Source organism: Gadus morhua, chromosome 5 (assembly GCF_902167405.1).
Source record: "Gadus morhua chromosome 5, gadMor3.0, whole genome shotgun sequence".
Lineage (NCBI taxonomy): Eukaryota > Metazoa > Chordata > Actinopteri > Gadiformes > Gadidae > Gadus > Gadus morhua.
The window spans coordinates 19,112,146-19,136,845 of NC_044052.1; the positions used below are offsets into that span (position 1 = coordinate 19,112,146).

Here is a 24,700-nt window from a genome sequence, read left to right on the forward strand (position 1 = left end):
CAAGAGAGGCTTTCATTACATTCAAATCTAATCTGGATTCAACAAGGAACATCTTCTCAGCTGTACAGAAGGTGCTATTCATGTTGTGGCAGTGGATGTATGGAATAACCATTAATCTATTCAAGCTTTACAACATGTTAAACACGCAGTGTTGTTTTGTTATCAACCTTTTCTTGTTATCAACCTCACACATTACCAGAGGGGTATATTAGTGGGGGTGATAAATGTTTATAACAAGCATGGTTAACCGGTTATGGTAAGGGTTTTACAAGAGCAAGTCATCAGAGTCTGCTGTTGGGTCGGTCAGAATAACGCTGAACTATGCACTTCTAGTTCATTTAAATTATGGAATAAATGTTTATAATGTGTGTGTGCAATTGACAACACAAAAGTGTTGTGTCAATTGCACAATTTTGTTCTGTATATTCTCAGGGGAATTTAATGTATGTGTATATATATGTGTGTGTGTGTGTATATGTATACACATTAAATTCCACTGAGAATATACACAAAACAAAATTGTTGTGCAATTGACATCGAAGGAAAGTTTATTGCGTTGATACTTTGCAGGTTCACAAACACGAGCTAAATTACCAGTTAAGACGAGCCGTTTATTGGTTGCCGCAAGAAAGCTTGTATCGAAATATACACCTACAGGGATCTACAGGGATCTGAACCCAGGATCTACTGTTTACTGGACAGGCACCTTAACCAACTATGCTACAATGGGTACAACACCAATTTATTGAGAATACGGCCAAAGCCGTATGTATTATTCCGTGGCTGTGTGATGAGAGGAAAAAGATTGGTACCATAAGCCAATTGTGGGAGACGGAGACAACTTAATTTTTATTTCGGCCATTCATTTGAACTATAAATGAAACACTGGGCGTTTGTGGCCTCCAAATAATTAGATTTAAAAATAGGATTATCTAACGACATTTGTTTTATGTTATTTAGTAGGAAAACGAAGTGGCTGTGAAATGGTAGTCAATTTATTCACGTTTTATAAGTATTGAAATATTTGCAACCAAACTCCTATTGCTGACTAAACAACTATAGTAGGCCTAATAATAGGCCTATTGCGAATGAGTAACCAAAAAAAGGGAAGTAAAATTACACTAACACCACCAGGTAAACAGCTAGCTGCTATTTAGATAGTCAAATGCAAATGCAGGCGAATAGTAAGATAAAGACCCTGCAGTTCCTTCAGTGGGTTGCGACGAAATGATCCCTTAACAGATGTTGTTTCTACGGCGCCGTTACAACACGGAGCTGAGCAAGAAGGAGAGGTAGGCTACTCTTTAAATAGATTGAAATATTTTCAAAATTGTATTTTCAAGTGTTTATTCAATTTAATGAATCTATAACATAACGGTATTTTTTAATTGGGACTATAGTCTGAACTCTTGATTTATGACATGTTTATTTCTTATTTCATGTATTTTGTTTTTGAATTATAGGCTATTTGATTAGGCCTACAATCTCAAATAACCGCCTGTAGGTCCTGCTCGTAAGGGAGTGCAATGAGAGTCTGTATAATATACCTGACTCTTTTTATTCTGGGACTGAGCTGTTTTCAGGTGAGTCAGACGTTTAAACGTAGATTCAAATCTTAAATCATGTTTAACAATCAAATGGAAAAGTATATTTATTTAATTTCCCTTCTTACTTGAATCCCTTTTCTAGGCATATGGAGGAGGTAAACTGATTTGTGTTATCACATAGGCACACGTAATGAACTTTTAACTATAATACATAGGCTACATTCATAAACCCGATGAGTCCTAATCTGGGTCCTGTTCCAGATAATTCCACGCTAGTGTATTACGCGGTGCTCACCATCGTGCCGAGCGCCCTCCCCAACATCACGGACATGCTCAGCTCTATCGTGCTGGACGGACCGCCACATAACGTTATAGTCAGCGATTTAGCGGTCACTACAAGTTGAGTGACTTCTTTTTTTGTAGCATCACCAGTAAAGCCTTTTCATGTGTTTTTCTGTGTGTTTTTATTAATCAAAGCTGACAAATGAATAAAACTTTTGTTTAAATATTTTTAAGAATGTGACGCGGCGGCTCTGTGCTCCTGTCAGGCCGGGCACGTATGGAGCAATGAGGTTTGTGAGAAGAAGGGCGAATGTTGTAATCCCACCAATCCCACCAAGTGTAGCCCTCCGAAAGATGTCGACCCAATTTGCCATCCAACGACCAGAGGTAGGCTAATGAATATAACGGAGTAAAGAATTTGGGTAATATCGCGTGGCTTTTCTTCTCCAAATGAGGTTGGCCTACATAGTTGTGCGTCATTTCGCGAGTCTTCTCCGAGAGGAGCGCGCAGCATTCACTGTTGTTTGAACCATGGATAACATAAATAAACTATTTTTATCTTTACAGTCACAATTTATGGGTCGATTTTTCTGAACAATGTGATATATTACCACTCCATGGCCGACCCGAATACTCCGAAGTTCAAAGAACTTGCTAAAAATCTGATAGATAAGGTAGGTTTTTGACGGATGCGAAGTAGGATTTAGTTGACTGGGTTGAATCGCACGGTTTAATTGATTCGGTCTTGATCTTTTGGCAAAACGTAGCCTAGTCTATAACACATGTGTGTAGTAACTAGCTCCCTGTCGTCTGAAATCAGTTTTTTCCCCATCAGATGAAACCTGTTTACAACACCCTGCTGCGATTCGATGGCATACAGGTCACCGGGTTCAGGTAAACTACACCGCTTATTAGACCTTATGGCGTTATCAGACGCCATACCAAAAACACTGACTTTCAATACATTCTAGTAGTCTGACTTCACTTTTCCCTAGCTGTGATATGGGCTATTAATTGTAGGCTACTGTTTCAATGCCCACTACAGTGACTGAGTGAGTGAGTGGTAGTAAGTAAGTGAGTGAGTGATTGGGGGATTGAGAGAGAGTGAGTGATTGGGGGATTGAGAGAGAGAGAGAGAGAGAGAGAGAGAGAGAGAGAGAGAGAGAGAGAGAGAGAGAGAGAGAGAGAGAGAGAGAGAGAGAGAGAGAGAGAGAGAGAGAGAGAGAGAGAGAGAGAGAGAGAGAGAGAGAGAGAGAGAGAGAGAGAGAGAGAGAGAGAGAGAGAGAGAGAGAGAGAGAGAGAGAGAGATTTATATCATGTAAAGCACTTACATAAATAACATTTATTATCATTTATTAAAGGCTAGGTGTGTATTCATCCTTTGAGGTATATGTCAACACCCGAATGAATACAACGACCTTGGGGCAGAAAACCGCGGCAGCAGCGAAAGCATTGAAAAACACCATTGAAGTGGAAACTGAAGGTAAACAACCGTAGGACGAACAACCCAATACCTATCTTCTAAATACAGTCTAATACATTAAATAAGTATTTTTTAAGGGGCCTAAGGGGCTCCAAATGGTTCTAGGGGGTGATTTACATACAACACAAGCTGTGGATAATTTATCGCACAATAAAGATTCCCTCCCATTATTCAAACGTTAACTAGTGAACTACCTTTCAAAAGCAGAGCAGTTGCAAGCTTTCAATGTTTATTAGAATCGAAGCTAAGCTAGGTAAGCTGTGCTCCGCAACTAAAAGGTTGCTTACCAAGCCCTGCTCGTCAAGGTTTTCCTCCCCCTCAAGGTTTTCATCATGTGGATGTCGAGCTGTAAGTTTACAATTGTATTAGTTGGTGCTATTGGGGCAATGGCATCAACTGGCTGGGTGCCTCAGTCATTTGCCTTTTTCGACTAATGGGACCACTGCCCCTGGGCATGCTGATTCTCAATATCAGTGGCAAAAGACCAGAATATTATTTAATTCGCCCCAAATCGTATTTTTTTGTAAAAAAAAACAAATAACTCATAATCTACTTTCCGACGGTCCATGAACGCCCCTCGTTTACTGCACGTCAACAGAGCCAAAGGTGAGTCAGTACACTTCAGTAGTAGGTCTCAGTGTTTACTACAGGTTAGTTGAAAGCACAAGCTCTAGATTTCACTATGTCTTTGCTATATGTCAGTAATTCTTAGATCATGGTGAAGTCATTGACCGGTTTGCCCAAGTCAGACGGAGGAGGTAGCCTACCCACTTATGCTCAAAGGACAAAAGCCCAAAGAATTGAGCAAGAAACAGTCAGATAGCAACAGGGAATGTAGAAAGGCAATTGCAGAGAAAGAAAGTAAAGATTTAAGTACAAACAAGAAATGAACAAAGAAAAACAATACATGTAGAGTAACAGTTGCTAAGAAATGAATGAAGAAAAACATGTAAATAAGTCATACATGACTGTGTGACTCTAAAATCTCAATGTTTACTTTTGCTGAATGTTTACTGTTGGTTTGTCTGTGAATGAGGCACTTTTGTGTTTGGGCAAAGGGAAGTTTGTGAAAATTGGTTTTCCTTTTTTACCATTGTTATCGATTGATATTTACTGGTAACCATGGAATGCATTAATTCAATTCACTCTAGAAGTGATGAAATTATTCTCGTCACTAATGGTAGTCTGCTTTTAGTTGGATGTCATGTGTGCTTTACATTAGAAACAAACATGGGGATTCAAGGGGCATCTCAAAAATAAAGTAGCCTAGTCCTTCTAGATAGTCCTTTTGGCAAGATAATAAACGGTTTAAAAACATAACCAGACTGTTTACCACCTCAAGTGAATGAACCTATCCAGTACCCCAGTCATATATATATATATATATATATATATATATATATATATATATATACATATACATATATATATATATATATATATATATATATATATATATATATATATATATATATATATATATATATCTGCTTCCCGGAAAATAGTGTTATCTTGTTTATCTTTGGAGTGTTCATGTGTAATATATACTAAAACAATTATTCACCTCTTTGGCGAATAATTGTTAAATATATGTATAGGTAAGATCTGTCTCACTAGCATTCATTTTACTCTAACTTGAATGGAGCTTTAGATGTCTGGGGAAAAGCAGCACAGCAGTCAGGTAGCTATTTAAAGCTGTAATAAACTGCGTATTTTTGTTTTTTTAGGTAAAGCATTTTGAAAAAATTTGCATGTGCAATAAAGCGTACGATATTTGCCGGGCTAAGTCCCGGATGCTTCAGATAACTAGAAACGCCCCTGGTCAATATAATTTTAATGTAATTTACCTGTCCGGTGTTTTAGCCTTTTCATCAAAGACAGTCAAATTCAATTCTTCAGAAATGACCTCATGTACATACTAACTTAGAAAAGATAATATCCACTGATTCTCCACAGGCCTTGTGGACATAAGCGCCCCCGAGCAGCCGGTGAAGCTGAACAGCATGATCGACATCGTCTGCAATTCGTCCCAAAGCGATATGGCGGAGTGGAAACAGGCCACACACAAAGAGGTCTCTCAGATCACCAACGGAACGGAGTCTATTGTGACATCACAAGGACACGGGACCACCAAACTCACACTCAAACAAACATCTGGAATTTGGGCAGGTGTGTGTGTAATTTTTTTCCCGTTTCATCCAAATTACCAAATAAAAAAAGGATGAACCTGAAACTCGCCATCAAAAGTGAAATGTGCAAAGAATTGATATCGTCATGTCTAGCCAAATCGAGATCCATTCAGATACGTGGAGCAGATGTCTTTGTACTGCAGTGTACTGACAATGAAGCTGTTCCCTTGTTCCATTTTTCCCAGGCCTGATCACTTGTACCTTCGGGCCAGAATTCATTACCGGTGTGAAGATACTTCACAGAGCCAGTTTCAAACTGGATGTCGCACTTCTGCCTCAAATCGACATCTTCAGCGACCCCCAGTTCCCCGAATGTGGAAAAGACTCCACAGTGGTGTCTGTAAGAGTGAAATGTCAGATAAAGAACAGCACCGAACAGTACGGCGTACATTGGATCGTGAAGGGGAATTATTCACAATTGGCGACAGGAGCAGACGTCGGTGAGCAAGGTTTCATAGTCTTTTAGCCACGATTGTTTAGTCTGTTTTCCCTGTTGTCTCGTGTGATACTCATTGGATCAGCAATCTTCACTCACTTGATGTTTTGATGATCATTAGGGCAAGATCCCAGGTCTTACGACGCCCAAATGGCCTTGTCGTGTTTAACACAGCATGAGGACCAACCGGCAGACATGACATGTGTGTTCAGCAATAGGATGAACCAAACACAAAAGGCCTCGATTGAAATCCACATCATAAACGGTACGGCTCAGGTGTAACACCAAGTACAAGTAAATTTGTGTGGTAAACCTTTACAATTAGGGTACATTAATTAACCGTTAATTAACATTAGTTAATTTGGTAATAAGCTTTGCCTAAAATTTAATCGCTGTAAATTAATAGTTAACTAATGGTCGAATAATAATGGATTAATGGTGTTCATGTTTAATAATGTTGTTCATGCTAACTAAGTTAACGATGTTCATGGTAACAAATGTATTGATTTAACCATAAACTGGAATATTGTTGCAATATTGATTTGGAAAATGCAGGCATGTATTGTGCCAGTTAGGCAAGGATTTATCATAGATCTATAGAGTTGCCGTTGATGAGGTTTTATTCCCCGCAAATTGTTTTCCGATAGAAAATGATCTGCGTTGTCAGGCGGGCGAGGATTGGCCAGTCACGAAGGCCGGCTTCACTGCCAAGCTGCGTTGTGAGGGAGCTAGAGAGGGGTTTAGATCACGGGAATGTGACAACAACGGAATTTGGGGGAAGGAGGAGTCAGAGTGTGTAAACCGCGACCTCTTCAGCATTGCAGAACGCACTCAAGTAAGTGGCAGACATTTTGTTTCATCACATAATAATTAGACAAAGCATTTGCAGAACAATGTGTGTCATTGCTTACCGATAATTGCCCAAAATGCCTCCCAGGTGATTGACAAAGGTCTCGGATCCGTCTTCCTGAACGCCGCAAAGCTGTTTTCTCGCCTTACTACTGCTACTAACAACACAGAGAGCATCAACAGTGTTTCTAATCTAAATGCGTCCGTCAACATCCTCAACAACATGCAAAACTTAAACACCTGGTTCAATGAACTCACATTAGAGGTAAGTCCCAACTCGCATTGTTGATCCCGTTATGTTTGAATTTAAGGTGACATATTATACCAACAGTTGTGAGTGTGATTAGCTGTGACAAACCGTTTTGAAAATCTGCCTCTTCTGACATCACAAGTCGGCGTGTCCACTTAGATGTAGGCTGGATACATCAGTCTACCAGCCTACCCAGTGGACTGAGGCAAACGTTCTCTATCCGTCATACATCTTGGTTGACACACCCACTAGTGATGTCAGAAGAGGCAGATTGCTTGTAACGGCTTGTAATCTCACTCACGACTGGTGGTATAATATGTCGCCTTTAAGTTCCCACAACCGTCAATAGTGTTCAACACATTATATTGCTCGGTTGTGCCGCCTTTTCTAAAATTGAAATCTGTCTTACCAGGAAATCGTGAAGTCGTCCAGCAACATCCTGGACATTCCTTCGCCGGAAGTTTGGAGGCCAGAACAACCTATCGATGCGCAGAACAACCTGTCGATGGCTGAACTGTACTTGGCGTCTGTTGAGCAGTTGATAAGGCAGACCAACATATCAAAGGAACATGCCAGTGAGGCGTCAAATGTACAGATAAAGACTTGCGAGTTCCCGGGCTGTAGGGACAATGTCTTCGGCGTCAACGTTTCCGTCGACGGGCACCAAGGCGTTGTGACAATGGCGGGTTTTAAAAATCTTGTCAACTTCTTGCCGCCCATACAGCCCGACGCCGACCCCAACAGCATCGTGGTGATGATGAGTGTTGACGGCAAGAAAGAGCAAGCGTTCAATCGCGACCTCGGCAGTGAAGAAGTCTTGATCCAGTTCAAGCTAACCAACCCGCGACCACGCAACCGTGAAATGAAGTGCGTCGCCATGGACGTAAAAGGGAAGTGGTCGCTTGACCCGTGCGTCTGGGCCGGTCCGAGAAAAGAAGGCAGCTGTAAATGCAAATTCTCTTCCGCGTTTGCCATCCTCCTTTCAAGAAACGCTGTCAATCTGCCGGCGCTGCGCGAGATCACCTTCGTGGGTCTAGCCATTTCCATCGCCTCTCTGGTCTCGTTCCTGATGATCGAGGGCCTGGTCTGGAAGGCCGTGACGAAGTCTGTCGGCTTGTACTTGCGCCACATCATTCTATTGAACATCTCCGTGTCCCTCCTGATCGGAAACTGCAGTCTCTTTGCATCCGCATTCCCGGGGGTCGTTTCCGACCTCTGGTGTCAGATCTGCGTGGTCCTGGAGCATTTCTTCTTCCTTGCGCAGTTCTTCTGGATGTTCTGCCTCAGCAGCCTTCTGCTCTTCCAAACCTTGTATGTGTGGTCGGAACTGAGCAAAGGTTGGCACCAGGGCATTTGCTACTCAGTGGGCTACGGCGCCCCGTTTCTCATCGTGTCCATCACGTTTGTGTCCCACGATGGCGGGGCAGAGGGGGAGTACTACGACGCCCATAGCTGTTGGCTGACACACCACAGCATGCTCAAGGGCTCCTTCTATTCCTTCATCATACCGGTGGGCATCATCGTCTTCATCAACCTTTTCAGCATGGCCTTGGTGATCGTCAAGCTGTTGAACCCCGTTAAGGGATTAGGACCAGGAGGACATGAAAGCCGCAGTGGTGGCCACGCCGCCATACGCGTTCTCAGGTCCATCATCATCCTGACCCCTGTCTTCGGAGTGACCTGGATCTTCGGTTTTGCTAGTGTAGCCCTTGACCTGGCGGAAGGCCTGGCAGCGTCCGCTGCCTACTACATCTTCAGCATCTGTAACTCTTTCCAGGTGGGAGCCCTCAGATTTACATTGAGGGCATTTAGCAGACACTTTTATCCAAGGTGACTCACAATAAGGCCATTTGCCAGTAGAAAGAGAAACAACAATATATCGGTCGGTACAGTAAGGATGTTCATAGAAACTAGTGCCAAGCACTAAAACTTGTTAGGTTAACCCATTCCCTGTATACAACAAAGCTAGCTAGGATAAGATACTACTAAGTACTATTTTTAAGTGCAAGGACAAACAACATATAATCAGTGCGTACATGAAGTGCTCAGATCCTGGTGAAACTTTGCTATATACTCCTATTCCTGTATGTCATGGTCCGTCCCTGGTTTTCCCATTCACCTGCCTGCCACCCTGATCTCTCCTAATTAACCCAACCATCTTTACCTGTGCTCCCCCTATATCAGTCCTCTCCTTCCAATAATTCCCTGCCAGATTGTCTCCAGAGTTTCTCAGAGCTTTCCCGCGACTTGATTCCTCATACTTCTCCGATCCTGCCAGTTGCCGATCCCTGCCTGCCTGACTACCTTGCCTGCCGCCCAGCCCCTGTCGGTCTGTCTGGTCTTCTGTCCCCGGCTCCTGATCCACCAGCCTGCCCTCCCGTTGCCGACCTCTGCCTGCCGACTACGCTCTTCCTGTCGATCCGGTCCCTAAATAAAGCCTTGTACCTATCCTGCGCTAGTCGTCTGTCCGTGCACTTGGGTTCTGCTAAACGCCCCCGTTACACCTTTATAAAGGCTCCGTCTCCAATGTCTCCCCAGGGACTCTTCATCCTGCTGACCGCCAGTGTCGGAGAGAAAATGGTATTTATTTCTTACAACTTTATATTGACCTGCAAATACTGCGATCACTAAAATGAGTCACCAGAGGTGGGTTAATGAGGCGATCTGAAAGAGTTCACAGCTTGGTTGCCTCTTTAAATACAACACATTCACAGTAGTATATTAAGAGGTACAATGTGCGAGATCTTCCATTTCAAGCTAGCAAAAATCTACCCCTCCAACTCCGCCCGTCTTTGAAAAGCGCAATTACTTTTTGAGTTTGAACAGGAGATTTCTCTACCATGAAACACAGATCCCCGTAGCCCTATCTAGCCCATCTACACGACAGAATGTGTTTTTGAGAAAACAAAAAGCTGTTCCACAATGTACACAAATTAAATGTTCAATGGACCCCGTTTTCCTTTTTATTTGACCCAGGTTCGAGACGCACTGAGGAAACGTTTTTCCGCAACTGTGAGTTCAACACGGATCACTAACCGCACTTGTTTCATTAGCAGATGTGTCTTTGCAGTCGTGTTGACACGTTGTCTCTGATCCCCTAGCGACGGCCATCGTCCACTAAGGAGACCTCCATGACCATGCAGTCTTCGACGGAAGACTGACTCCTGAGACACCAGCCTGTCCCGTTTAGTGGAGGGAAACGCATTTCATCTTCAGCGGGGAAATGTAATTATTTTTGGCATAATCTTGTAGGCTACAACTTTAGAGCATGGGAGGTCCAACAAGCTTATTGTGGATGTGTGATGTCAAGGGCTTTTATTATTTATTTTCGTTGCTTTTATTAGTAATGGTGGTCAAAGAAGACATTTGAATGCATTAACTTGTTGCCTCACGACAACCAAAACAGATTTTTTCTTTGTTTCTGTGTGTAAATTTAGATGTTTTTTATATGATTGAGACCTTTTGATCTTTCTATATGGAGCCCATTGTGTTATTAACCTTCCAGATCATAGACAAACATCATCCAAATAAAAAAGTTGTTTCCGAACAAATCTGTTTTATTTCATCCTTTAATCCCTGGTTACTTTTTAAAATCTATTCCGTTCTCTTTTTGCCGATCTTCCCACTCTTCGTCCGTCTCGTCCCAAGAGAGGCCTTTCTGAACCGCCGACTGGCGGTAGGCTTCGGACTCCACCTCTGCACTGCAACACACACAGACCGCATTTCTCATTCATTTCTCAAGACTGTGGAGTAATTCATTATGTTCAAGTAACTACCCTATCCAACGGACGTCAGATTACGTTTTTCGAACTGTGGCTTGATATTTGAATCCATCCAAAACCAAAGCAAACATTCATCACCTTGTTATGAGTGACAGTTGACTGTAAATTAATAGATTGATCAATGGGCACTAATATATAAAAAATATCTACACATATTTTAAAAATAAAAATGGGTCTTTAGTTTTATTGAAGCAGGCATAAATAATTAACCATGTGGGTAATCAAATTAGGAACTAGGAGAGCACATTTTCATTGTGTGGGTGGGCCCTTTATGTGTATCCTACTTAGGAGAAAAAAGTATCAATTACTCAAAGGCCTACATTTGGAGGAAGCGAACACAGTCCTCGTGTCCATACATTTCTGCCAGCCTAATGGGTCGGTCGCCGGAGATGTCCTGCTTGTCTACGGGGGCATGGAGCGCGTGGAGCAGACGCAGCACACCCAGGCGTCCCGCCTCGGCGGCGAAGTGCGCGGCGGTCCAGCCGTTATCCGTCCTTAGACACGGCCGTCCGCCGCTCTCCACTAGAAGCCTGACTATTTCCGTCTGTCCTGAATGCGGATGGGATTTCAACTAACGTGAAACACAGTCGGCATAGTATTGGCCAACTGTGTGCAACGTAAGACTTTAAGAGCGAACGCAGGGAAATTAATTGTTGGCTCTGGCTCTCTGTATGCATACCTTTAGCCGCAGCCCAGTGGAGCGGTGTCTTGTGGTTCCAGTCGAGGTCTCTCTGGTTAGGATCGCATTGGTTGTTTTTCAGTAATTCCTCGACCAGATCACAGTCCCCAGCCGCTGCGGCCTGGTGCAACTCTGTCATGGCTCAAGGTGAGCGTCGCCGGGCAACGCTCAACAAACGAACGACCCAGGAAATCAGTACATAGGATTGGTTCTGCTGTCATCTGGTGGTTGAATACCTTAATTTATTTTCAGTGTCTTAGAGACCTGATAGTTGCCTATTCTATATAAAGTAACATAATATTTAGATATGGATACATAGATAGATCTACATCTATATTTTTTGCATGTTTTCTTTTACTTATCTATTATTTTATTGCATGACAATGTTTATGTGAAGCACTTTGAGTCTGCCTTGTGTACACTGAAATACTTGGTTCTACTTAAAATCAAAAGTTTCCCAGCTACCTTCAAATTTCAAGTAAAAACCACTCATTATTTTAAGGCTAGTTAAGGAATTAGTTTGATTTGCCTTCTGTGAGTCAACAAGACGGTTGAAATAATATTTATTGTTGTTTCAACCTTGCTTTGCAAGTTCAAAATAAAGTGGACTAATTTACGTGGACCTTTGGCACAATATTGACCGAGTTATCAGAACGGCAGCTATACTTGCCTCCAAAGCTTCGCTTTAGTTGCTGTCCTGATAACTCTGTCAATATGGTGCCAAATGTTCACGTTATTTTTTTTTATTTTAGCAATTAAGTATTCACACACATACACGCACGTTCATACAAGCAAGCAAGCAAGCACATTGAAGCAAGCGTACCCATTGCAAGTGTACCCATATACACATGTACACAAACGCGTATATCTGTAGAAACATCAACTGATAAGCAGATAATGAACCAGGCCTACAATACCTTGAGGGGTTTGAAGTAGTGCGTTTCCTAACCTAACCTTTCCCTGCATCACCAGACGTTTCAACAAATGTTTTTGTTTCGTTCTTCAGGTGATCTACATGGGGGTCTGTATATATACGCCAGCGTTTGCATTCAATAAAGGTAGGAGATCTCAATATTTGGAATAGTCTTTACTTTTCTAAAGAAGGATGTTTTCAGTATTTACTCTCTCTCGCTGTCTCTTTCTATACACCTGTCTGTGTATCTGTCTTCTCTCACTCTTGGTTGGTCTGTCTCTCACGCTTGATCTCTGTCTGTCTGTCTGTCTGTCTGTCTGTCTTCTCTCACTCTTGGTTGGTCTGTCTCTCACGCTTGATGTCTGTCTGTCTGTCTGTCTGTCTGTCTGTCTGTCTGTCTGTCTTTACTTCCACTGTGGGGATCGGTGTTGGCTACTGGACTCGTTTGCACGGCCTACACAACAAGCCAACGCAAACCACTTGGGGGGGAGTGACTCGCTGAGATGTTCCAATAATTTTTCTTCCTTTCTGATTCCACGTTTCCCATTTCGACTTTCCACCTCTGACCGTTAACGTACGCAGCATAAAATTGACTTGTTTGTGATTATCTCTGCATGCGTAGCAAATGAGCTAGGCATGTGATGGTATGGATCAGCGCATAGAACTGGGTACTCGCCGATAACCGATACTTCATTTTATGCTATATCGAAGGAGTTTCCGATACTGGAATCGGTATCGGAACAAATTCATTAAAGAGCAGGAAGACTAATCACTGTACCATCCTCACCCAGCCCGTGTTTCTCCCGAGGCCCTGTCCACACGGAGCCGAAACGGGCGTTTTATGCGGTTCAGGAATGTCTCCGTAAAGACGAGTTCATTGCGAAACCGCATCGAGCTGTAGAAACGCTGTAGTAAATATTCAAGGCGCTGGTTCCCCACAGAAGAAAGTGGAGCGAAGAAAGTGGAGCGCGCATACAGCCTGCGCGCTGTATGCAAACATTCAGTCACGAAATTTAACCTTTAAATTGAGCAGAAATACTTTTTAATGTACAGTTAGTAATTACTTTTTATCAAGGGGCTGTATTTAAAGCTACAAAAAGAATACAAATCAAATGATAAATAAAAAATTCAACGCAACTCTGGCGTCGCCCAGCTGGTAGTGGGCTATTGACGTCATCGTTTGCTTTTTAAGCGTCCACACGAATCCTAACACGAAACCCTATGGGTCCGGATAGATTTGAAACCATCCTGAGACATGGTTTCAGAAATGTGCGGTTTTGGGCACCGGATTCACCGTCTCCGTCTGGACTGTCAGCCGAAACGCACAAGACTTATGTGGTTTCACCAAATAAAATCGTCTCTGTGTGGACGGAGGCGGTCAGGTACCTCTCTCTGACCCACTCATACCCAGAACCTCCACCCTAGGGGTCGGTCTGTCTGGATCCTATGATTCCGGGCTCCCTGTCCGGGGACGCTGTGAGTGGGTTCCCTCGCCACCTCCCCTGTCCCGCCTTGGAAACGTACACGTTAACATTTACATCCAGGGCGTTTGGCCCAATCCACGTAAGATCACTGGAACATTGACTTGCAGGGCAGGGGATCATGGGGTTTAAACAATTGTGTGGGGAAGCCGAAGAAAGGGCGGCATGTGGCTTGAATATGCTCGGGTGCTATGCTGCTAATATATTTGACCTGTAGTGTGCTATGTTGCTAATAGACTTGAATATGCTAGCGTGCTGTGTTACTAATAGACGTGACTATGCTAGCGTGCTATGTTGCTAATAGAATTCACTACACTAGAATGCTATGTTGCTTCTAGACTTCAATATGCTAGCTTGCTATGTTGCTAATAGACGTGGCTATGCTAGCTACTATATATATAGTAGCTATGCTAGCTACTATATATATAGTAGCTAGCATAGTCACGTCTATATATATATATATATATATATATATATATATATATACATACATGTGTGTGTGTGTGCGTGTTCATGTGTGTGCGCGTGTTCATGTGTGTGTGTGTGTGTGTGTCTATGTTGCCATATTATGATTAAGTGAGGCTCAGTTATATAGTCACTGAGGTGTGCGATGGATTCTGCCGGTGTCCATGACAACGGCATCGTTCCACTTGTTTCACCATGTGTCTCTCTCCCTCGCCTGCAGCTCCATCTCCTCCGCCTTCAACTCCCTGGCAACGGTTACCATGGAAGACCTCATCAGACCACGCTACCCAGCGATGACGGAAGCCAGAGCGACGCTCCTGTCTAAAGGCCTCGGTTGGTTACGGGCAAGCCCTCCTGAATTAATTCTAATAACAGACTTGGAGAACCAGAAATACTTAAATACTTACAGAGTATTTCTACTGGAATAAGAGTATGACAATGCGAATCCCAGGGATATATTTGGATGCCAGGTACATCGTGAAACATTAGAGAAGACACCATCGAGGCTGGAAGTAAGCTAGGCTAAACGTGTGCGTTAACATGGGGTTCCTAAGTATGGGGTTGTGTTTGGTCAGAGTGTGTCGAGGATGGCCTGTGGTTTTATGGAAGCACCTCTACTGCATTGAATGTCTTGGATTCACCCGTCCGCACGCTTCCATGGCAACGATGCCAAGCAGAGTCGGGAGCAGTTCAACTAGTGCAGAAGCAGTGGCAGCCGGTGCTAAATTAACTTCAAAACGAGAGCGTTGAGAATCAACGATCAAAGGCGCTTTTGACGAGTTTCAACCGGTCGTCGCTGTCTGTCCTTCTTTACCAACAGCTTCAAGTAAGTTCTGCGGACCCCGGTTGGAACCAGATGATGATGATGATGGTGATGTTGGTGGTGATGACGTTTACATTCAGGGCATTTAGCAGACGCTTTTATCCAAAGCGACTTACAATAAGTCCATCTGTCAGTTCAATTTCAATTCAATTTTATTTGTATAGCCCTTAATCGCCATTACAGTCTCAAAGGGCTTAACAGGCCAAATATTTGTGACACCCCCCCTTTACCCATGCCCCCACACGGGCAAGAAAAAACTCCCTTGAAATCAGCAAGGAAGAAACCTTGAGAAGAAACGCGTTGTAGGGGATCCCTTCTTCCAGGGATGGTCAGGAGTGCAATGAGTGCCACAAATTGACCTACAGGTAAATACATGCACATCATATTAAAATGGTGATGGGGTTCTGGCCGGTTATCCATGAGGAGAGTCCAGGCATCCAGTCCAGTACCCGCAACACGCTAGAACAGACAGGATAGTGAATTAGAACGGAAAAGTACATAGTGGGAATGTATAATGTAATAAGAAAAGCACAAGCAAACAGAGTGGTCTTCACTTCGCATCTGTCGTTTTTACACTCCAAATGCAAGATTGCAGAGGTGCGTTTTGAGCTTTCCTTTGAATAGCTCCACAGAGTCAGCTTCCCTGATCGCTGATGGCAGCCTATTCCATAGGAAGGGGGCTCGATAGGCAAACACTCTCTGTCCAGCCAAATTCTTTTTAACCTTCGGCAATGAAAGAAGGCCGGCTCCCGAAGACCGGAGGGACTGAGAAGGACTATAGGGAATGATCAGGACCTTCAGGTAGGATGGAGATAATCCATGCAAGGCTTTATAGGTTAGCAAGGCTGAAGCTGTCCCACCAGTTTTTTCTTTTATTAGCAAACCCCGGGTTAATGGGAGGGGGGGTGGCCTCGCTCTCCTCCATCGTGATAACATCAAAGTCACCACTGTCACAGTCCCCCTTCACTCCTCCTTTGAATGTCTAGCTGTAAAACTCTCCGGCCCCAAACCCACTATCATTGTCACCATTTACAGACCACCAAAACCCTCCGCCGTTTTCCTCAATGAATTCTCATCACTACTTACATCTGTATGTGCAATGTCCCCCACTGTTATCCTCCTTGGTGATTTCAGCATCCACATTGACAACCCATCCTGTACTTTTGCTAATGACTTCACATCACTTCTGGACTGTCTTGGCATCACACAACATGTCAACCTCCCAACCCATAACAAAGGTCACATTCTGGATTTAATCTGCTGCACTGACATCACTCCCACTAACCTTGATGTCATTGATTTCCCCATCTCCGACCACAAAGCTGTACTTTTTGACATTCATACCCAACTCCACAAAACCAAGGAACAACAGACCATCTCCTTCAGAAACATCAAACTTATCAACACCACAGACCTCTCCACCATGATCAGCTCCTACCCCAACCCTCCCCCAGCTTCCTCCCTGACTGACCTGGTGACTCACTACAATAACTGCCTCTCCTCCTCCCTCACCACCCTGGCCCCCCTGAAAACCCGCTCAGTCTCATTCACCCACACTGCTCCCTGGTTCACTCCTCATCTGCGCCAGCTCAAAGACACTGGTCGTCGACTGGAGCGACTCTACAATAAGACAAAACTCACTGTACACCGCCAAATGTATTCGGACCACCTCCATCACTACAAGAATGCCCTCACCACTGCCAAAACCTCATACTACTCCAACCTCATCAACACTGGTACAGGCAACAGCAGAGTCCTCTTCTCAACAGTCAACCACTTACTTCAGCCTCCTAAATCTCTCCCTCCAGATATTTCCACCACCCAATGCACTGCGTTCCTTGACTTCTTCAGCTCTAAAATCAACACCATTCACCAACAACTGGCCTCATCTCGCACCCCCTCTGATGACCCACCCTGGATGATCACCTCTGGCCAACCTCTCATCAGCTCCCTCTCTGACTTCACCCTAGTAACAGAACAGACCGTCTCAGAACTCATCCGCAAAGCCAAAACCACCACCTGTCAGCTCGATCCTCTTCCCACCTCCCTTGTCAAAGCATGTCTTCCGTCCATCTCCCCCATGATCACCAACATAATTAACTCCTCCCTCACTACTGGTACTGTACCCCTCACTCTCAAGCTGGCTGCCATCACTCCCATCCTGAAAAAACCTGGTGCTGACCCATCTGACCTTAACCATTACCGGCCCATCTCCAATCTCCCTTTCATCTCCAAAACACTTGAAAGGGTGGTTGCCGCACAACTACAGTCCCACCTCGACATTAACAATCTCCACGAACCGTTCCAATCTGGCTTCCGTCCAAAACACAGCACTGAAACAGCCCTAGTCAAAATCACCAACGACCTCCTCCTTGCAGCCGACTCTGGATTACTCACCATTCTCATCCTCCTCGATCTCAGCGCAGCATTCGACACCATCTCCCACCCTCTGCTCCTGGACCGCCTAGCTGGTATTGGGATCACTGGTGCTGCACTCTCCTGGTTTACATCCTACCTCACCGGCCGTCAACAATTTGTTCAACTAAGCAACCACAAGTCTGGGTGTTCAGATATCTCACTGGGTGTCCCCCAGGGGCCAGTCTTGGGTCCACTCCTCTTCACCACTTACCTACTCCCGCTGGGCACACTCCTCCGTCACCATGGGGTCCATTTTCACTGCTACGCTGACGACACACAGGTCTACATCTCTACCAAACCCACCGCTGCCATCCCCCCCACCTCCCTCATCACGTGCCTGGAAGAGATCCGGAGCTGGTTGAGCAGGAACTTCCTGAAACTCAATGGAAACAAGACCGAGGCCCTGCTCATCGGATCCAAATCCACCCTCACTAAATCACAACACACCCCAGCTCCACTCATAATTATCGATGGATTCCCAGTACCCTTCTCCTCCAAAGTCAAGAGCCAGTCATCCTGGACAACACCGAGGCTCATTCGCACCCCATATTCACAAAATCACCCGGACTGCATTCTTCCACCTCCGCAACATCGCCAGACTCCGCCCATCACTGACCCAATCCAGCACTGAAATCCTAGTTCACTCATTTGTCACATCACGCATAGACTACTGCAACGCCCTCCTCACCGGACTCCCCACCAAACTCATCAACAGACTGCAGATCATTCAGAACTCAGCCGCCCGGATCATCACCCGCACCAAATCATCTGACCACATCACCCCTGTCCTCATTCAACTTCACTGGCTCCCAGTACACTACCGTATCCAATACAAAAGCCTACTCCTCACCTACAAAGCTCTCCACAACCTAGCCCCCAGTTATCTCTGTGACCTCCTCCAAGAATACACTCCCTCCCGCTCCCTCCGCTCAACCTCTGCTGGACTACTATGTATCCCCACATCACGACTCACTACAATGGGTGCCCGGTCATTCAGCTGTTCAGCACCCAGGCTCTGGAACTCCCTCCCCCCACACATAAAACAATCAGACACCATTACAACCTTCAAGTCACAACTCAAAACTCACCTGTTCAAACTCGCACACAACGTCTAACTGATCACTGTTTTGATTGTTTTTTTTGTTTTGTTTTGTCTTGTTTTTGTTTTATTTATTTCTTATTGCTTATGTTTATTTATTTTTACACAATGTCTTGTTTTTTTTAAAATAATGTATGATGACTATATGCTCTGTAAGGTGACCTTGGGTGTCTTGAAAGGCGCCTCTAAATTAAATGTATTATTATTATTATTATTATTATTAGCAATAGCACCTTAAAGTCTGATCTGAAAGTTATTGGTAGCCAGTGCAGAGAGGCGAGAATAGGTGTGATATGATCAAACTTTCTCGTTCTGGTCAGCAGTCTAGCTGCCGCATTGTGTACCAGCTGTAGACTTTTTGTGGTAGAGTTCGGTAATCCTGACAACAGTGCATTGCAACAGTCCAGCCTTGACGAAACAAAAGCATGAATCAGTGTCTCTGCATCCGCTGCAGATAACATTGGTCTGATTCTTGCAATGTTTCTCAGATGGAAAAAGGCAATTCTAGTTATACTTCTTATATGTTGGTCAAAGCATAGTTGAGGGTCAAACAGGACACCGAGATTTTTGACGGACGCACTCTGTGGGATGGCGAGGCCATCCAACCACAGAGAGACATCCTCAAACTCTTCCCGGTCCCGCTTCGAGCCGATAATTATCAGCTCTGTCTTCCCAGTGTTAAGCTGTAGGACGTTTTGTGACATCCAGCCCTTCACAGCAGCCAGACAGGACTCAACCCTTTGAATCTGGGCCGAGTCCCCGGAATCTACAGGAATGTAGAGCTGGGTGTCATCCGCGTAGCAATGGAAACTAATTCCAAAGCTGCGGATAACGTCGCCCAGGGGCAGCATGTAGATTGCCAAAAGTAATGGACCAAGGACCGACCCTTGTGGTACGCCAAAGCGTAATTTACAGTGCTTTGATTCTGAACCCTCATGAAGCACAAATTGGGTTCTAACTGTGAGGTACGATTCAAGCCAACCAAGAGCCGTACCCCCGAAACCAACACAGTGTTCAAGGCGGTGAAGAAGAGTGCTGTGGTCGATCGTATCGAACGCAGCTCTCAGGTCCAGCAGCACAAGCATTAAGCTTGTAATTTTATCCAAAGCAAGAAGGATGTCATTTACAACTCTTGTAATAGCAGTTTCAGTTGAGTGGAAATTCCTGAACCCCGACTGGAAAGGTTCGAAGAGATTGTTCCTCATCAGATAATCAACGATTTGCTTTGCTACAATCCTTTCCTGTACCTTGGACAGGAAGGGCAGATTCGATATAGGCCGATAGTTCCTGACTAATTCAGGATCTAGGCCAGGCTTTTTGAGTAGCGGTTTTATCACCGCAGCCTTGAAATTGGAAGGAACAATTCCTGTTGAAAACGAGAGATTCATAGCGAGAGGATTGCAGGCCCCACCATGGGAAAAAGTTCCTTAAGAATCCTGGAAGGGAGAGGATCCAACATACAAGTTGTTGGCTTTGATGCCTTTATCACCCTTTCAAGTTCCACCAAAGGAATTGCCTTGAACTCCAAGAGAGTTGCGTCAGAGTTCCCTATCCTACTTGGCAGGACCCCATCCTGCCCCACAGGATGTGTAGGACAAGCCGCACGGCAAGCAACAATTTCCTCTGTAATTGATTGAATCTTATTCTCAAAGAAATCCATGAATTCACCTGCCACGATCGAGCAGCCTACGGTCTGAGTCTGTTTCTGAGTTAGGCTCCTCACCGTGTCAAAAAGAAATTCCTGGCAATAGTCAGCGCACTCTTATAGGTGAGCAGGCTGTTATGCCATGCAAGATGAAAGACCTCAAGTTTAGTCGAGCGCCATTTGCGTTCAAGGATCCTGCAGCTTCGCTTCAGAGTGCGCGTTTCTGCATTAAACCAGGGGGCTGGTTTTTTCAATGTTCGTTTTTTAGTTACGTTCGGAGCAACTGAATCAATGGCAACAGACAAGGCAATGTTGAGGTCATCAGTAAGGCACTCCACAGAACCACTATAGTTACAAAGAGGTGCAAGTGAACCAGATAACTAATCTGCCATAGCTGTAATGGTTGCAGGCGTGATGCGGCGACAGCTGAAAGTAGCTTGCTGATCGTTGCAGGGGCAGGATACCACCACCTGGAAAGTGAGCAAAAAGTGGTCTGATAAAGGTGAGGTGTAGGAAGAGACCACTAGCTGTGAAATGTCTACACCGTGGGTCAGAACGAGATCCAGCGTGTTTCCACCGATGTGGGTTGGGTGCTGGACGAGCTGTTTGAAGCTAAGTGTATCTGTAATGGACAGAAAAGCCCTTGCGAGGGCATCAGATGGGTTATTCACATGAATGTTGAAATCCCCAATAACCAAAATATTGTTGTATGTAGCCAGATCAGCTGCAAAGGATCTGAAAATATATCTATTCTTTGGCTTTAAATTAAGCATAGAATTAGATATCAGGGCTACTCCACCAGGGTCCTGTGCACGGCAGCCTCGGGTCAGCCTGTAGAGAGAGAGCACAGGTTACGGGCAAGTCATAAGAAGTGCATCAATATATCGCTGTCGGTACAGAAAGGATGTTCATAGAACCAAGTGCAAGTACAACAATCTCTAGGCTAACCAATTCCCTGTGTTACAGCCATGATAGCAGCTACTGAAGTTGCTACACTGTTAAGTACTATAATACAGTACAATACAATACCACACAGTGTACAATGGTGGCCAGAAGGGGGAGTGCGGCTATGCAGTGTCGAAGTGGACTCTGAACAGGTGAGTCTTGAGTCTTTCCGGAAGATGGTGAGCGACTCTGCGGTCCTGAAAGCGGCAGGGAGCTCGTTCCACCACTGAGGTCCCAAAACTGAGAAAAGTTGTGACTTTGCTGAACAGCCTTTGCTAGCCCTTAGCGATGCCGGTACCAGACGTCCAGCTGAGGTAGTTGAGCGGAGGGATCGAGCTGGGGTGTGTGGCTTTAGCAATGCTTGGAGGTAGGCAGGGGCAGTTCCATCGACTGCCTTGTATGCCAGTACCATCGTCTTAAATTTGATGCAAGCTACTACAGGGAGCCAGTGGAGGTCCTGGAAGAGGGGGGTCACATGGGAGAACTTCGGTAGGTTGAACACGAGGCGCGCTGCCGCATTCTGGATGCGCTGCAAAGGTTTAATCGCAGAGGCAGGAAGTCCAGCCAGGATTGAGTTGCAGTAGTTGAGGCAGGAGATGACCAGTGATTTGACTAGAAGCTGAGCTGCTTCCCTTGTGAGGAAGGGCCGGATTCTGCGGATGTTGTAAAGTGCAAATATGCAGGATCGGGCCACCGCAGTGATGTTTGCGGTGCAGGATAACTGATTGTCCAATACCAATACTGCCAGAGGTTTCTGGCAGTTGGAGAGGGAGATACAGTGATGTTCTCGAGGGTGACCAGTAAGTCCATGTGTGGGCAATCTTTCCCTGGGATTAGGAGGAGCTCGGTTTTATTGAGGTTAAGCCTCAGGTGATGGGCAGTTGTCCAGGTGCTGACGTCCGCCAGACATTCCGATATGCGTGTTGCAATCAGGGCTTTATCAGATGAGGGGAAAGAGAGAAATAGCTGAGTGTCGTCAGCATAGCAGTGATAGGAAAAGCTGTGTGATGCAATTACCAAGCCCAGAGATCTGGTATAGAGGGAGAACAGAAGAGGCCCCAGTACAGAGCCTTGAGGGACACCAGTTTCAAGCATGCAAGGTTTGGACAACAAGCCATTCCATGTCACTTGATAGGTGCGGTTCGTCAGGTAGGATATGAACCAGGAAAGAGCAGATTCAGCGATGCCAAGTTCGGCAAGAGGGATCTGGTGGTTCACCGTGTCAAATGCTGCGGACAAGTCGAGGAGAATGAAAACCGATGAGAGGGACACGGCTCTGGCAGCATGGAGGGACTCAGTCACAATGAGGAGAGCCGTCTCGGTGGAGTGTGCCTTCTTGAAACCTGACTGGTGAGGGTCAAGGAGGTTGTTAGATGAGAGATAGGAGGACAGTTGGTTAGCAACAGCACGTTCCAGTGTTTTAGACAGGAATGAAAGAAGAGATACCGGTCTGTAGTTCTGGATGTCGGTTGTTTTAAGAGTTGTTTTTTTGAGGAGAGGCTTTATTCTGGCAGTCTTGAAAGACGCTGGAACAATGCCTGAAGTGAGGGAGGAGGGACGAGGAGGGACGAGAACAGGGAAAACAGTTTCCTGGGGTTTGAGGCAGAGGAGTTGATTTTGTTCCGGTAGAAGGCAGATTTGGTTGTTGACACACAAGAGGGGAAATCTGGAAGAAAGAAAAGATAGTGAGATAGATCATTAGGACAGTCTGATCTCTTCCATTTCCTCTCAGCTGCTCTCAACTTTGTTCTACAAGTCCGCAGAGGATGGGACAGCCAGGGCGGGGGGGGTGAGGATCGCGCTGGTCTGGAGTCGAAGGGACAGAGGGAATCCAAGGAGGAGGAGAGGGAGGATAGCAGAGTGTCTGAAGATTCATCTGTAGATAGTTGAGAGAATCGTTCGATAGAAGGTAGTGAAGACAGAACAGTAGAGGCAAACATAGAGGGAGAGAGGGATTTGAGGTTACGGCGAGTGGTGACAATGTTGGAACTAGAGAGGAGGGGGGGAGAGGATTTCAAAGGGAGAGAAAAATCCACAAAGTGATGGTCGGACAAAGGGAGCGGGGTAACGGAGAGAGCAGAGGCGCCGCAGGACCTGGTGAATATTAGGTCAAGCTGGTTCCCGGCCCTGTGTGTGGGAGGAGAAGTGGTTAATGTTAAGTCAAAGGTGGCGAAAAAGTTGGTTAGTTTAGGTGAGTGCAACTTCTCTGGCAGGATGTTGAAGTCGCCGAGGATAAAGAGTGGGGTGCCATCCTCAGGAAAGCAGCTGAGGAGGGCATCCATCTCATCGTAGAAGTAACGGAGGGGACCTGGAGGACGGTAGATCACCACAATGGAGAGCTTGATAGGAATGGTGACCGTGACAGCGTGGAGTTCAAACGCAGATCTGGCCAGGTGCTCTAGTGGAAGGACCTGGTAGGACCACATGGGCGAGATGAGGAGTCCGGTCCCCCCTCCTCGCCCGGATGGTCTAGGGGTGTGCGAGAATGAGTAGACGGTGGAGAGGGCAGCAGGAGTAGCAGAGTTCTCTGGAGTGATCCAGGTCTCTGTCAGGGCCAGGAAGTGAAGGGTCATGAGGGACGCGTAGGCTGAAATCGAGTCCGCCTTCTTGACCGCCGATTGGCAGTTCCAGAGTCCTCCCATGACCTCAAGGTCAGTGTGAAGCACGGGTAGGTGGATGGCAAAGAATAGACGGGTTACTGCGCCGAGCAGAGGAGCCATGGTAACGCCGTCTACGGGTAGAAATCCTGACAATGATTACGAAACGTAACTACAATAGGGCAAGTGGCCTCCCCGGGCTTCCTCGAGGGACTCCTGCAGAGACTCCCTTAGTCTTTGTTTCCCGGGTCTTGACTCCCGCAGAGAGACTCCCTTAGTCTTTGTTTCCCCGGGTCTCGACTCCCGAAGAGAGACTCCCTTAGTCTTTGTTTCCCGGGGCTTTGTTTGCAGGGTCCAGGCGCTACAGCTGACTCTAACAATAACTAGCCCTGGTAGCTGAGGCAGTCTTAGCTCCGCCCAGCTATCAAGCCTTGTTTTTCCCCATAAGTGACAGAAACTAGACAAGAGTTGCCCCTTAACCGATCTTCGAAATAGGCCTAAATCACACAGAAGTAACATATGGAAGGTTAAAACAAACAATCGTAGTTCTAAACACTATGGAATCTTAGTTTACCAAACTCACCTACAGCCAGATTTGACGCAACCTACTTGTAAGACAAAAATGTATTGAGTTTACTCAGCTTCCCGACTCTACTTAATAAGTCCAGCTATCAAGCCTTTTGTTTCCCCTTAAGTGACAGAAACTAGACAGTGTTGCCTCTTAACCGATTACTCTTCTAAATAGGCAGACCAAATAGGCCTAAATCACACAGAAGTAACAGATGGAAGGTTAAAACAAACAATCGTAGTTCTAAAC

General features: G+C 45.2%; 3 protein-coding genes across 6 annotated transcripts; 1 reads left to right on the top strand and 2 right to left on the bottom strand.

The window, feature by feature from the left end:
- Positions 1-1,750: 1,750 nt before the first annotated feature.
- On the top strand, positions 1,751-10,279 carry LOC115543800 (adhesion G-protein coupled receptor F3). Of its 3 annotated transcripts, XM_030356390.1 has the most exons (14): positions 1,751-1,946; positions 2,064-2,216; positions 2,397-2,503; positions 2,665-2,723; positions 3,191-3,312; positions 5,269-5,481; positions 5,687-5,941; positions 6,059-6,202; positions 6,585-6,772; positions 6,875-7,051; positions 7,449-8,813; positions 9,575-9,616; positions 10,013-10,048; positions 10,138-10,279. In XM_030356390.1, the coding sequence occupies exons 1-14, from the start codon at positions 1,781-1,783 to the stop codon at positions 10,195-10,197; spliced, it is 3,087 nt and encodes a 1,028-aa protein (XP_030212250.1). In that variant the 5' UTR covers positions 1,751-1,780; the 3' UTR covers positions 10,198-10,279. The 3 variants fall into 3 exon arrangements, with proteins under 3 accessions (XP_030212250.1, XP_030212247.1, XP_030212248.1); XM_030356387.1 differs by having other exon boundaries at positions 10,013-10,206; XM_030356388.1 differs by lacking the exons at positions 10,013-10,048; positions 10,138-10,279 and having other exon boundaries at positions 9,315-9,609.
- A 293-nt stretch (positions 10,280-10,572) lies between these two features.
- ankrd66 (ankyrin repeat domain 66) lies at positions 10,573-11,652 on the bottom strand. Of its 2 annotated transcripts, none has more exons than XM_030356414.1 (3): positions 11,498-11,652; positions 11,175-11,367; positions 10,573-10,737 (listed from the first exon to the last, which is right to left on the bottom strand). In XM_030356414.1, exons 1-3 carry the CDS (start codon positions 11,634-11,636, stop codon positions 10,617-10,619), a joined length of 453 nt encoding a protein of 150 aa, XP_030212274.1. In that variant the 5' UTR covers positions 11,637-11,652; the 3' UTR covers positions 10,573-10,616. The 2 variants fall into 2 exon arrangements, with proteins under 2 accessions (XP_030212274.1, XP_030212273.1); XM_030356413.1 differs by having other exon boundaries at positions 11,139-11,367.
- Positions 11,653-21,423: 9,771 nt separating this feature from the next.
- LOC115543813 (uncharacterized) lies at positions 21,424-24,047 on the bottom strand (the record flags this gene model as incomplete). The annotated part of the gene is given in 4 exon segments (XM_030356416.1): positions 21,424-21,452; positions 21,455-22,025; positions 22,028-22,831; positions 22,834-24,047. Coding segments are annotated over 4 exon segments (2,499 nt in total), but the record flags the coding sequence as incomplete, so codon positions are not given.
- Between the last annotated feature and the right edge of the window lie 653 nt (positions 24,048-24,700).